The following is a 13,635-nucleotide window of genomic DNA, read 5'->3' as shown; positions in this document are numbered from 1 at the left end:
GATGCTTGCAAAACTGACAGCTGATATCTTGCTGATATATTAGTAAGTGTATTTTGTTCTTTATAGTTCCTGTCAGTTTAAATTTTTTTTTTAAACCCACCTCAGTTATTTTAAGTGGCAACTTTATAACTTCTTTTAAATACATAGTTAGCTTTAACTTTCTCTATGATGTTTTAGAATGTTGGGACACATCTATGTTTCTGAATTGAAATAACACTGTGTGTCTTTTGGAGTACAGTTAATTTATTGTGGTCTAACTGTCTCTCTCAACTTCCTCTTTCCCACTTCAATACTGTTAGACTTACACAAGCACTACCAACAACTCTATGACAGGCTCATTGAAGAGGCTGGAAGATACTGCAGCTCGCTTTACAAATGCAAATTTCCAGGAAGTGTCTGCACATGCTTCAAGTGGTAAAGATGTTTCAGAGGCCAGAGGTTCAGAGAGCAAAGGGAAGAAGTCCGCAGGTCATAATTCAGGTCAGAGGGGAAGAAAGCCTGGTGGTGGAAGGACTCCTGGAGCTCCGGTGTCAGCAGCTTGTACTTTTCAACAAGGTATTATTCAAGAATACTATATAACTTCCATGACTGCCAAGAATTCAATAGGTTTAAAACTTTGCAAATTTAGATGTACTTTCCTATGTATTATATTTGATCAATGCAATAACTGAATTGTATACTAATTTAGTTGAGAGAAAATGTTTTGGGACAGCTAGCAGAAGTAATGCATCTTTTCTGGAAATAGATAAGTACTATTATTGTAATTAGAATATTCCTTTCCAGGAATATTTTTATAGCTATGAAATATAACCATCTGAGGGGATGAACCCTGTTTTTCCAGCTGAGACACAGACAAAGGTTTTGTATTCATACAGTCTTTCAGGTTGTGGTTTACATTTAATCAATCACTACATTTCTTTAGTCTGCATGCAGTAACACTTTTTTTTTTTTTTGAAGCAAACTGCTCATACTACTTACTAAATAATGGACGGTCTATAATCAATGGTTGTTTAAATGATGATATTTTAATATTTGACACTGTATTTAGCTCACTTCATTCTAGTTATCCTTTCCATATGTTATGATCCACTCTTTTTGTACATAGATACCCTACTGTAGTTATGGATTTCTTCTGCCACGACAGAAGAATCAGGCAACTATGATTAATACTAACCTCTGAACCATGTTTTTCAAAACCACGATTTCAAATAATTGCTTGAAACCTGTAAAATACAACTAACTATGGTTGTACTATAATAGAGGAGGGAATCTTTTGTGTAGGTGAGAATAAGCAATCCAGACTTGATTTGACCCAAAGTCACCCTGGGTCTCTGCTGATGAACCTAAGAATTCCAGGCCTATCACTCCCCATTCCCTCCTACGAGCAAACAGTTTTTGCAAACTTCCTGTGGTATTTCTGTCTGTTCCTCTTACTTTCACAAAATCGCCCCCTCTTTGGTCTTTGGGAGATGGGGGATAGCTCAGTCAGTAGAGCATGAGACTCAGTCTCAGGCTTGTGGGTTCGAGCCCAACGTTGGGCAAAAGATTCTTGCATTGCAGGGAGTTGGACTAGATAATCCTCGTGGTCCCTTCCAACTCTTCATTTCTACAATTCTCCTTCCTCAATTTTCTGTGATGCTATAAAGTAGAAACAGCCCCCTTCATGCCTGTTTTTCCACCCCTGCAGTTATTCAGTATACCTGGGCTTTATTCCAGACAGCTGGTACAGGTGGGAAGCCAAAATACCTTGGCATCTCTTCCAGATTCAAAACAGCCTGTTTGAAAAGTAGTTGTTGCCTGTCCTGGGCTTGTGGGGAAAGACAATAGATCAAACAGCAGATAACATGCTTGTAGAAGGTCCCAGTTTCCACCCCTGGTATCTCCAGTTACATAGGCTGTAGAGCTTGGGAAAGACCATCACCAGATGCTGCTAGGTAGGGTGGACAATATTGGGTAGACAGTATTAGTCATGATGGACCAAATCGTCTGGCTCTGTATAAGGCAGCTTTTCATAGGTTCAAGTGAGCTAGAAATGTGAATACCAAGTGTGTGTTAACACATACAAAAATCTAATCCTTTCTAATGGATTTTGCTTATATAATCCACATTATATACAGGACATAAACTGCCTAGTATAAGATATAAATGCAAAACACATGCACATTTCCAGTGCAGTTCTGTGCATGTTTACTCAAAAATAAGTTCCACTATGTTCAATACGACTTACTCCCAGGTATGCATGCATAGGATAGTAACCTGAGTGTACTTGAGATAAATATTGATATTTAAGTAGAATAAGAAATACTGTTTGTAATTATACATAGCTCTCTAAATGAAATGTGAATGTCAGCTTCCTTTGGGGCAGTACAAACAATTTTTCTTCTTTATTCTTGTTACACTTGAGACTATTCCTTTAGATATTGAGCAGGATTACCTTGTGGTGATTTTCTGTTGTATTTTCTATAATATCTGACCTCAACTTACATAAACATTACACAGTATGGGAGCATGTTGGAATAAAGACAAAAGGATTAGTGCTCAAACTAGGAAGAAATTAGACATATAAGAAAAGATGTCTTGGCCATTTTCCTCAGTATAGTGTGCTAATTTTCTCCTTCTGTTGAATGTCAACCTATATTTTAGAAGTGTATTCGGAACACTTTGCTTCAAATATCCTGATTAGCAGTTATTTACTGGCAGGCTACTTTGCCACTGGGCTAGACAGTTATACCCACTTTCCCTCCATGCTACCTTAAATGTGGGAGCTGGTAGGAAGTGAACAGGGATTAGAGGTTTCCCTCTCTCCCTAATGTACCTGATGTTCTCCTTATGATTCTCCTTTTGTGGGGAGGAGTTAGGAGGAAAAGGTTGGAGTGCACCTCTGACAAGTGTGTGTCTTAAGTCATTTATGCACCTCTTCTTCTTATTCAGTTTATACCCCACCTTTCTTTCATCAAGGTGGTAAGGATAGTTTCCCCCTTTCACGTTTTATGCTTGCAACAACTGTTGAGTTTCTGGGGTATGGGTGTGCCTCCTAGTGCAGCACTCTACATCACACTAGTTGTCAACCTGACTTATCTTTCCTTTATATGAAGCTGTTTTAAGACACCTAAAAGGGAGGGAATGGTTTGGCAGCTGTGAAATCAGTTGCCACTCTCTTCTGTCATATAACATATAATGCATTTCATCATGTTATTCAGAAACTGTTTATCTTATTGTTTGGCACCTGGAAGCTTTTTTTTATTTGCATTAAGCTGTTCAGTCACATTATCTTCTGATTTTCTGTATATTTTGCATTTTACTGTTGTTTTCAGAATCTGGTTTATCTTATTGTTATTTTATTTTTGATTTGTATATATTTGTATAGTGTAATGTGTGCAGTTTTTTATGGTCCTGCCTTTTTACATTTTTGTCTTGGCCTGAGGACCACCAGCTCCCAACCTCTTTTCGTCCAGCAAGGAATTACTGCATGCTGTAATTTTTGTTAGTCCAGCATCCTGTTCTCACAGTGGCCAGCCACAGTACCAAAATTAACTGTGCTTAATCTTAGCTGCTTTGTTGCAAGAAACCATGGTTAAGAGTAACCACAGTTCAGAGTGGTAAACTCTTGTTAATCTACAATGCAGTCTAAAGTTTCTGAGCTCCTCATAGAGGGGGAAGGGAAAATTATATGAGATTGAAACTTGTTATTGTAATCCTTCAGCTGACTGTAAATTTCTGAGGAGCCAAGTAGGGACTTTGCAAGACCTGTCAGTCACTGATTGAGTCCCAGGATCACAGTTATAATTCTAAACTATGGTTTGTCATGACATCTGAACCATCTCTTTTCACTTTTTACAGATATGTTCATCAGCCTCTGTACTGAAAGCATTTGACATATATGCAAAGTATTTTAAAAGGCATTCAATACAATGCTCATATTTATTGTAGGAATATTCTTTTCCTATTGGAAAGCTTTGTGATTAATTTTCAGTTATTTTGAGACTTATTTATTATGGTTTGCTGAAACTGGTAAAACTAATAATTAGAAGGGGAACATATTGGCCATGTTTGGATTCCATTTTCTGATAAATGTTTTGTTCATACAGATTTGCCTTGTGGGGAATTAGTCAGTGCCATCTAGAAAGGGCAAGTCAGAATGACAGAAACAGGGATAAACTTAGGGCACACTGCCATTTCCCCACCCCACCCCAGTTACCCTGATTTCATTTCTTTCACATCTTTTCTGCCCCACGGCAGTTGTGGCTGAGAAATTATATTCCAGAGGATTTTCATTGGCACAATAGCATAAAACAGTTTTATAAAACAATTTGAACATTGGTGCCAAAGCTGAATTACAGAGTGATAAGAACCTCTACTTTGTGATTTACTTGGGCTTTATCCATTTTATTAGTGCAATCTCAGTCATTACTGTCCAGGCCAGTAAAGAGCTGAAAGAAATGAAGGTTGGCTGGGAATATGAGAACATAACATGTGCTGTAACTTTGCCACTTCCCTGCCCCTTTTAGATGGCACAAAGACTGGTGCAAAATCTTATAGAACACAAACAGCAAAGCTGCTGTAACTTCTTGTTTGCCAACAAGATACATGTGCTAATTGTATTGCTGTGATTACACAGTTGCCAGTTTATTTTATTTTTAACACTCTTTTTTGTCCTTTTCTCCAGGAAGTTTTTTGGGAACTCCTAGTAGTATAAAGTCATCTTCCGGAAGTTCAGTTCAGTCTCCCCAGGACTTTTTGAGTTTTACAGACTCGGATCTACGTAATGACAGCTATACTCATTCCCAGCAGACATTGTCGACCAAAGATGTACATAAAGGAGAGACTGGAAGCCAGGAAGGGGGTGTGAATTGTTTTACTTCCTTAATTGGTCTTCCTTCAACCTCAACTGTTGCCTCCCAGCCTAATATTTTTGACAGCTCACCTGGAGAGTTGGGTAATTCAAGCCTTACATCAACAGGATACAAGCGTGTTCAGTCCTCTGGGACAGAAGATGAAACTGTAAAGGAAAAGAAGCGGAAAGGAAATAAGCAGTGTAAACATGGGCCTGGTAGGCCAAAAGGAAATAGAAGTCAGGAGAATATTTCCCACCTATCGGTTTGTTCTGCCTCCCCAACATCATCTGTGGCATCTGCTGCAGGAAGTATAACCAGTTCTAATTTGCAAAAATCTCCAACGTTGCTTAGGAATGGAAGTCTACAAAGTCTCAGTGTTGGCTCCTCCCCTGTTGGTTCAGGTAGGCATATGTTTTACTTTAGAAAGCAGAAGTTTGAGTATATAATATAACATGAAACTTTGGTCTCAATGATTACCGTATATTTTGCTCTATAAGACACACTTTTTCCCTCCTAAAAAGTAAGGGGAAATGTGTGTGCGTCTTATGGAGCGAATGCAGGCTGCGCAGCTATCCCAGAAGCCAGAACAGCAAGAGGGATTGCTGCTTTCACTGCGCAGCGATCCGTCTTGCTGTTCTGGCTTCTGAGATTCAGAATATTTTTTTTCTTGTTTTCCTCCTCCAAAAATTAGGTGCGTCTTGTGGTCTGGTGCGTCTTAAAGAGCAAAAAATATGGTGTGTACATCCAGTCTAAGTTGATGCCCCCTAAACTGGCTATCTTGAAAATAGAAAAATTAGCACACACCCCATCACACTATACGCATGTTTGGAATAATGACTAACAAAGATTGAACTTAAAATACTTATAACTAGAAACAAACTGAGGTCTCATCCAATAATGCCTGTTAAGATAATGTGTGATGACTTTCTTCGCTTTCTGTTAATATTCTCAGTGTTTCACAAGGATCCCTGATAGACACATCCAAAGATAATTGTTTTGTTCTGTAATGGCATTTGGTTTTGCTATCAAAGTTTTATTTTTAAAAAATAAAAGCAAAATTAAAGTTTTGCAAATAGTCAAAAAAGTAAAGGAACGTGCTTAGTTTTCTTCAGCATCCTTGAAAACTGTTTCTGCAGTCACCTTAACATGGCTGGTGGGTGTCTGTTACAGGTCTCTTTTTTGGTGCTACTTATGTTTAGGCCACTAAAAACCCATTTCAAGAATTCCTAGGATTGAATACCTGAACTTGGCTTTGGATTGAGGGGTTTGGAATACCAAGTGCTGTGATTTTTTTTTTTAAAGGTGTAGAATCCTTAGAAATGTTAGAATTTCAGTGCAAGACTATAAACTAGAAAGCCTTCATGGAGGCATGTAATAATTTCTTAACTGGGTGGATTTTAGGTATACTTTATAGAGGCACCACAAAAAGACATTTCCTACAGTTTGTGTCCAAATATTTAATCAGTGGTGTTGGATGAAAAAATTTCCACAATTACATTTTCCCATGGAACACTTTTCAGATTGAGGGATGCATTATTTTCTAAAATTAACTAGCAGTGTAATTAATTTGACTATTTGGAGAACTTTTCAGATATTTAAACAGTAAGTAAAATTAATACGAATTTTTAATTTTTATTTAACCAGGTCAGACTTACTTGGTTCAGATACCCTTTGATTTAAGATAGATGAATTTATTTATTTTTTTGGATTTCAAGCTTTTCCAGAAAATTCACTCTACTGTTTTCAATAAGAGATTTCCAACAAACCAGGATATATTTTAATGGAAAAAGGCTAGGGGAAAATAGTAGCAGAAGGTAACAGCTATTTGAATTCCTCTTTCTGGCTTGCAAACAAGTGGATATTTTGTAACTGGGAAGCAGCTACCAAAACTGCTGTTATTTTAAGCGTACAGTTTCCTTTATTCTAGAATGAAAGCAGTCAACAGCATTGTGTGGTTTTTTAACAGGCATTATCTTTCCTGGATGTGCTGTTTCTTCCTTAAAATTCCAACCGCTTCCCTGATAATTGCAACTGTAACTTTTAAAGAATGATTTAAATATCCTGTGTATGTGAGTTTGAACTTTCTCTCCAAAACTATTCTTCCTCCAACTCTTTATTTCTTGCCTATCAAACTTCAAAAATGTTTCTACACAGGAAGTCACTGTTGGCTATTCTTGCTTAACAGTTCTTGAAGAACACAGAACTTTAAGGGAGGGGGACCTGAAATTTGTGTGTATTTTAGTTTGGGCACATAAAGTAAATTGATGTGGGCAATTTGAAAAGTATGCAGAAAGTACAAGGTCTGTTACACTGCCAGCCTCCCCTCCAATTTGTGACAGCCTTGATATTTAAGTTTTCTTTATGTATGCGATGTTTAGCACTTTCAGGCAAACCGGCAGGATTGAGTAACAACACAGTGTTGTTACCCCTCTATTATATTTGGAAATGTTATCATTGGAATATGGTCTTTGGGAGCAGAAAGCCCTTTGTGATATAGCTCGATTCATCAAGTACCTATGCAGGAACTATATCAGTTAACCAGGATCAACACTGCTTTGAAAACAATATACAAGGGGACCTTCAGCTGTCATCTGCACTATATTTTCCATATCTTTTCTAATGAAATATGAAACAGGATGCAATCCACGATATTTGGTCTAATAATTTGATGAATTTGGAAATCAACCATTTGAGGATTTCAGAGATGTTGTATTGTTACATACAGTGGCTATTAGTCATGTTTATATATCTATTTCACATGCAGTCTTGCTTGTCCACTCCTAAATCACGCATACAAGTCTTTGTAGACATGACACACATGAAACATGAAAGCGGTAAAGGAAATGACATTTGAGAAAATGCAAATTAAAAATGTGGGGATGATCCATAGAGTGCTGAGTGCTTCCTACATGGGAATTACTGTGATGATTGGCACTCCAAAGTTCTATACTGGTCAGAAGGACCTTGTTAGAGAGCATAAGAGGTTGGCGTGGAAAGGCCACCTCTAGAAGGCCAACACACACATGCAGAAATCAGTGCATGGCTATAAGAACGTAAGAGCCTGGTGATTCAAGCCAGTGACCCATCTAGTCCAGCATTCTGTTCTTACAGTGGCCAAACAGATGCTTGTGTGATGTCCTTGAAATAGAAGCAAGTAGGAGAAATACTGCATGCCAACAGCAATTGTATATATAACAACTTGAATTTATGGAGGATAATTTTATTCCTTCTTGTTTTTAAAATCCTCATACAGCATCTTGAGTGTGCTAATGTGTTCCATACACGTTTGGTTTTCTGCTACTACAACTTCCACCGTTCAAGTTTGTAGGCATGCATGAACTATTTCTAGCGAAACTGCTCTGAATACATTTGTAGGCATAATGATTGAAATTCCTGCATGCCCATTAATGTTTCACAAGAGTAGGCCTTACGTTGTGCAGAGTGGAGGCTGGAAATCCAGTTTTGCCTAGCTGTGTTTTCATTGCAGCATCAGTTGTGGGACAGGGTAGGGTGGAGGAGTTTCTGCGGTTTTCAAATATTCCATCTTACTTGCCAGATATTCCACCCAAAATCCTGCCTTTACTAATTAGTCTAACTCCAGGTACACTCAGTGACACAAAATAGTGATTCTGTTTATATACTCCCAACTGGCTTCCTAATTGACTGAGCTTGCTGAGGTGTTCTAGGAAATGGTTTTGTGGACCCCTCAGACTGTTGTTGCTGGGGAATGTCAGTAGAAACAACTTGGCGCTTAAAGGCTACCTTGGAGCTCTCCCGGTGTATAGTTGGGCAGGCACATAGCAGGTGCCCCAGATTTGAGACTCTCTGCTGATAGGATGTTGGTGATCTTATAGTCAGGAATATTTTGACCCCTTTTTTGTCATTAACAAGTAAACATCTGGTGGCGTTTCAGCACCTTAGTTATTTGTAAACAATGGCAGAGAGATTAAAATTTTCTGTTCCTGGTGGCTGATGGTTTTCAGAAAGCTCATTGGAAGTTTTCAGTTGACTAACATGACTAACCTTTGGAACAGGGAATCGGTTCAGGTGATTGCCATTATTTGCTTGCTGGAGCTGATTCTTGAAGAGCTGAGACTAATGAGGCATTTAGGATGATAGCGCAAATGCTGTGGTGGAAAACTTGACAAGCAGAGCTTTTCATTGCTGTTAGAGATATCTCATAACCAGGTTAGAAATGTGATCATGGGAGATCCTCAGCAATTCACTGTGGTTATTTGCAAGGCACTTAAGAGTTGCTGATATCCTTTCTATCTTGGGCAGTACAATGTGTACATGTCTGCTGTTAAACACATCCAGTGCATCCATTAGTAGGCTTGTTTGGGTGGGTTGCAGTTTTGTCACCCAAGGATGTGTACAAGATTCTTGGAGTGCTTAGGACTACCACCTGCTTGCCCTAATATAGCTGATTTTGGCTGATTAGACTTTACTTCAAAAATGGTTCCATTCAATTAATGTTCCCCTAAGGAAATGTGGGAATACTGCCCACATTTTTGTAAGAGAGGATGATAAAACCTTAAATGGATGAGGAAACCTTTTCCTCAATCCCTTAGACCAGAGTTTCCCAAACTTATTATTCTGTCCCCCTTTCAGTAAAAAAAATACTCAGTGCCCCCCTGGAAACCTACCTTTTAAAAATAAACAGAAAGATGCAGCGACAAATTTGCGTTCTTTTATGTATCTATATTTCTTCCTACGTCCTAGACCTAGAACATAGTAAAAAAAAGATGTTGTAAATAAGATATCTTGAAGCCTGAAATTATAAATAGGCAGGCAAGCTGCAATCCACTTCCCGGGCCTGGGTGAAGCTGAAAAGGGCTCACCCAAGCCCGGGAAAACCCATCACCTCCAGCACATCCACTAGATCCAGGGGAGGCATTGTTGCTGTCCTGCAACAGTATCATTACACAACAGATGAAACATGACACTGAAGTGTAGTAGAAAATTTTCCGAACTGATGCCTAGAATTGTTACTAGGCCGGATGGGGTGAATTAATTTACATGTAATCTTCACACTTGGGACACGGGTGGCGCTGTGGGTTAAACTACAGAGCCTAGGACTTGCCAATCAGAAGGTCGGTGGTTCGAATCCCCGCGACGGAGCTCCCGTTGCTCGGTCCCTGCTCCTGCCAACCTAGCAGTTTGAAAGCACGTCAAAGTGCAAGTAGATAAATAGGTACCGCTCCGGCGGGAAGGTAAACGGTGTTTCCGTGCGCTGCTCTGGTTCTCCAGAAGCGGCTTAGTCATGCTGGCCACATGACCCGGAAGCTGTACGCCGGCTCCCTCGGCCAATAAAGCGAGATGAGCGCCGCAACCCCATAGTCTGCCACGACTGGACCTAACAGTCAGGGGTCCCTTTACCTTTACCTTTAATCTTCACACTAGGAGATGTTGATGATGGATGGCCCAGTTGTGTAAATGTTTTGCCTGTTCTAAAGGGGGTCACACTTCCCAGTAGGAGCAGTTTTGCAGATTGTATGGCTAGGTGGCATCTGTGTCCTGGTCTACCTTTTCAGCTCCAGCTAATTTGCCACATGTGTCCTTTTGGGGGAAATAATCTAGCCACTATTATATATGTTCTGGTAACTTCCAACTATTCTAATGTGCTGCACATGAAGCAGCCACTGCAGCTTTTTTTTTTTAAGATAATATTTATTAAAGGTTTAAAGATTACAGAAAAAAAGAAGAATGAAAAAATGAAAAATTAAATACATAAGAAAAAAAGCAAAAAACAATACAGTAAAGCAGAAAAAAGAAAAACAAAAGCATTTAAAAACACATCCAATATTTCCATATCTTTATCTTTCATTTACTTGTTTCATCGACCTCCTCACACCTCCCTTTTTTTGTATTCTAGTTCAATTAGCTGTTTCAGCAAATCCTTTCCATCTTACTCAATTTTTGTTCCATAATTTATCTTAACCCAGTCTAACCTTAAATTTTCCACTTTAACCCATTAACAATCTATTTTTACTTAATTCTTTATAACCTTTCTGTTAAAGCCATGTAACTTCATTCCAGCATCCTTCTAACATTCCTTAATTTTACAGTATTTCTGTAAATAAACTTTAAATTTTTTCCAATCTTCTTCCACCGACTCTTCTCCCTGGTCTCGGATTCTGCCAGTCATTTCCGCCAGTTCCATGTAGTCCATCAACTTCATCTGCCATTCTTCCCGGGTGGGTAAATCTTGTGTCTTCCAATGCTTTGCGATAAGTATTCTTGCTGCTGTTGTAGCATACATAAAGAAAGTTCTATCCTTCTTTGGCACCAATTGGCCAAGCCACTGCAGCTTTTGAAAAGTTCTGAACTGGCTGAAAACATGGTAGTTGGGGGATAGATACCAGGAACATATTGCATCAGTATTAAAATAATGTCACTTGTTGCCACTTACCTTTTGGGTACTACTTTTTACCTTCAATGCCCTAAACATTTGGGAGCACTTTTCCCATACCATCCGTGCCATAAACTTAGATTGTCTTCTGCTCTAGTGCCCAGCCATTAGAAGCTAGGTTTATGGGGCTCTCTCAGTAGTGGTACCCTCCTTTTGAACTCTCCAAAGAGCAGTCTCTTTTGCTGCTGCCTTGTTGATCTGGGAGACCAAAAGCTGGGATATAAACTTAGTACAAGTCTGTACAGGCAATTGGGTTATGATGTGTCATTTCTTCAGTTTTCTATAAGTACTTCAGTTCCCAGAAATAGCTCTTGCTTAAAGTGTAAGTGGCAACTGCCTTTTTGTAAATATTTCTTAAGAAAATAAAAGTTAAGACGCCTTCTTAGGATCAATCATCGTTGAGCATCTGGAATCAATTTACCATAGAACACATTCCTGGTAGCTCATTTGCAAGATAGCAATCAGCCCTTAACTTCAAAAAGCCTGTTTAAAAAGTTGTTGAGGAAGAAAAAACAAAATATGTTGTTTGAGGTTTATAAAGGAAAATTAAGGCTCCATCTAAAGATGATTTTGGATGCTATATAATATCTCCTGTGATGCTAAACATTGGTATTAAATATTCAAAACTGTGAATGCTCAGGTTTATTCAGACAAGGGTATGTGTAGGGAGAAAAAAATACAAAAGCACCCAAGCTGGTATTTTGAGCAATATTTACATTCACAACAAGCAGAGGAAAATATATTTCAAACAGTGATTTTTGAAGATTCTACTTTGCCTCTTGTTGAAATAATTAATATATTTGCAAACACAACTATTGCCTTTTCCAACTTGGTGCTGTCAACTAAAATAAAGAGGGGCTGTGGTAAGTTGCGGAGTGTGTGTGTGTGCGTGCACGCGCGCAAAAGGGTTTTTTGTGCTTTCTAGGATGTTTCGATTTCTGAAGTCATCCTTGGAAGGAATGCTCTCTCATTCTTTATTAACTCTATCACTGAAAGCTAGCTGAAAATGAAGGGTGCTTATTCTCAGGCTTGTAGAGCAGCCATCAAAAATGTGTCTATACACACATTCATTGTCTGCATATATAGCCAGTGCTCTTATTCAGTCTCAAGACTAGTGGGGCCTGAGAAAAAGGCATTACCTTAAGGATGCATGGTCAAGGTACTGTATAATTACTGAGATTCACACCAAATTAGGTAGTGTTTGGAAGAAGTAAGTTCTTCCACAGTGACCAGAATTTGTATTCCTGTCCCTTACTTTGGCAGAATCTTCCATTATATACTCATGCTGCCATAAGTTCGGTGTGTCCAGAAATAGCTGTTATGTTGCTCACCTCTGAGTCCACTTTCAGTCCACTTTCCAAGATTGCTATGATGCATTTTTCCTCGTTTCCTCATTGCTTCTTCCTCATTTACATCTCCCTGCATGTTCATCAGCAGTAATTTCTCATCAGTAATTTTTATTTCCCCCCTCCCAAACATCATCATTAGTAGTAATGTGATTCTGTTAAGTGCTATAAGCCTGGCAAAAGCCTGTAATATTTGAGTATATTTGTCTTATTTATTATTAAATTCATATCCCACCCTTCCTCCATTGAGCTCAAGATTATATACAAGGCTCTCTTTTCCCCCATTTTATCATCACAACCCCTCTGTGAACTATGTTATGTTGAGAGGCAGTGAGCTTCTTTTCCAAGTGAGGATTTTAACCCTGGGTTTCTAGGTCCTGGTCTAAGACTCTTAACAAATGCTATGAGAGTAATGTTTTACTTTAATCGTGTTTTGATTTAACAATGTTAAGTAAGGAATATACGGTAGCTACATTTAATACTGAGAATTTTAATCATGCAAATAGATATGAAGGGGTGGACAAATTTGTTGTGGCAGTTGCTGGTGTCACAAAGTCACTAAGTCAATATGCCCTCAGCCTGCCATGATTTAAAATACACAATGTATGCCTACAGATAAAATAGCTTTTAATAAACTTATCAAATATAGAATGATAGGAAGTAAAACCTGGTGCAACATAATAATAAAGGCAAAACCTTCTTTGAAGGTTTATGGATATCAATAAAATATGCATATTGCTCAATGGAAAGTTACTGTATGGAAAACAATCCATGACTTATATAACATTTCTCAGATATGTTTTCTAATACTATCATTTCATTCATAAAATAAGCAATATGATTGAATGCAGTCAGGAAGCCTTTTAAAAAAATCAATATAATAGCTGTTAGAAAACCCTTTTTACAGGTAAGTGATCAGAGCAATAGCAGCAGAGAGATGTATTCTTCTTCATTGAAACCCACATCTATACATATATTCTTTTGTGTGTGTATTAAAACAATTTTAACATGGAGTTCTTTTTCTCCAAACTCAAAAGCTGTC

The 13,635-nt window shown here is 38.3% G+C and overlaps 1 protein-coding gene across 7 annotated transcripts in view; it reads left to right on the top strand.

Annotated features, from left to right (window-relative positions):
* MLLT10 (MLLT10 histone lysine methyltransferase DOT1L cofactor) overlaps positions 1-13,635 on the top strand; it is a 116,180-nt gene that overhangs the window by 71,425 nt on the left and 31,120 nt on the right. For all 7 annotated transcript variants that reach the window (XM_053410420.1, XM_053410421.1, XM_053410423.1 and 4 more), the window contains 2 exons: positions 300-555; positions 4,667-5,236. In XM_053410420.1, coding sequence (XP_053266395.1) covers positions 300-555; positions 4,667-5,236 — 826 coding nt within the window. The remainder of the gene's footprint in view (positions 1-299; positions 556-4,666; positions 5,237-13,635) is intronic.

This window comes from Podarcis raffonei, chromosome 12 (assembly GCF_027172205.1).
Source record: "Podarcis raffonei isolate rPodRaf1 chromosome 12, rPodRaf1.pri, whole genome shotgun sequence".
Lineage (NCBI taxonomy): Eukaryota > Metazoa > Chordata > Lepidosauria > Squamata > Lacertidae > Podarcis > Podarcis raffonei.
The sequence above is the reverse complement of the archived record's forward strand: the minus strand, read 5'-3'. Positions and strand labels throughout refer to the sequence as shown.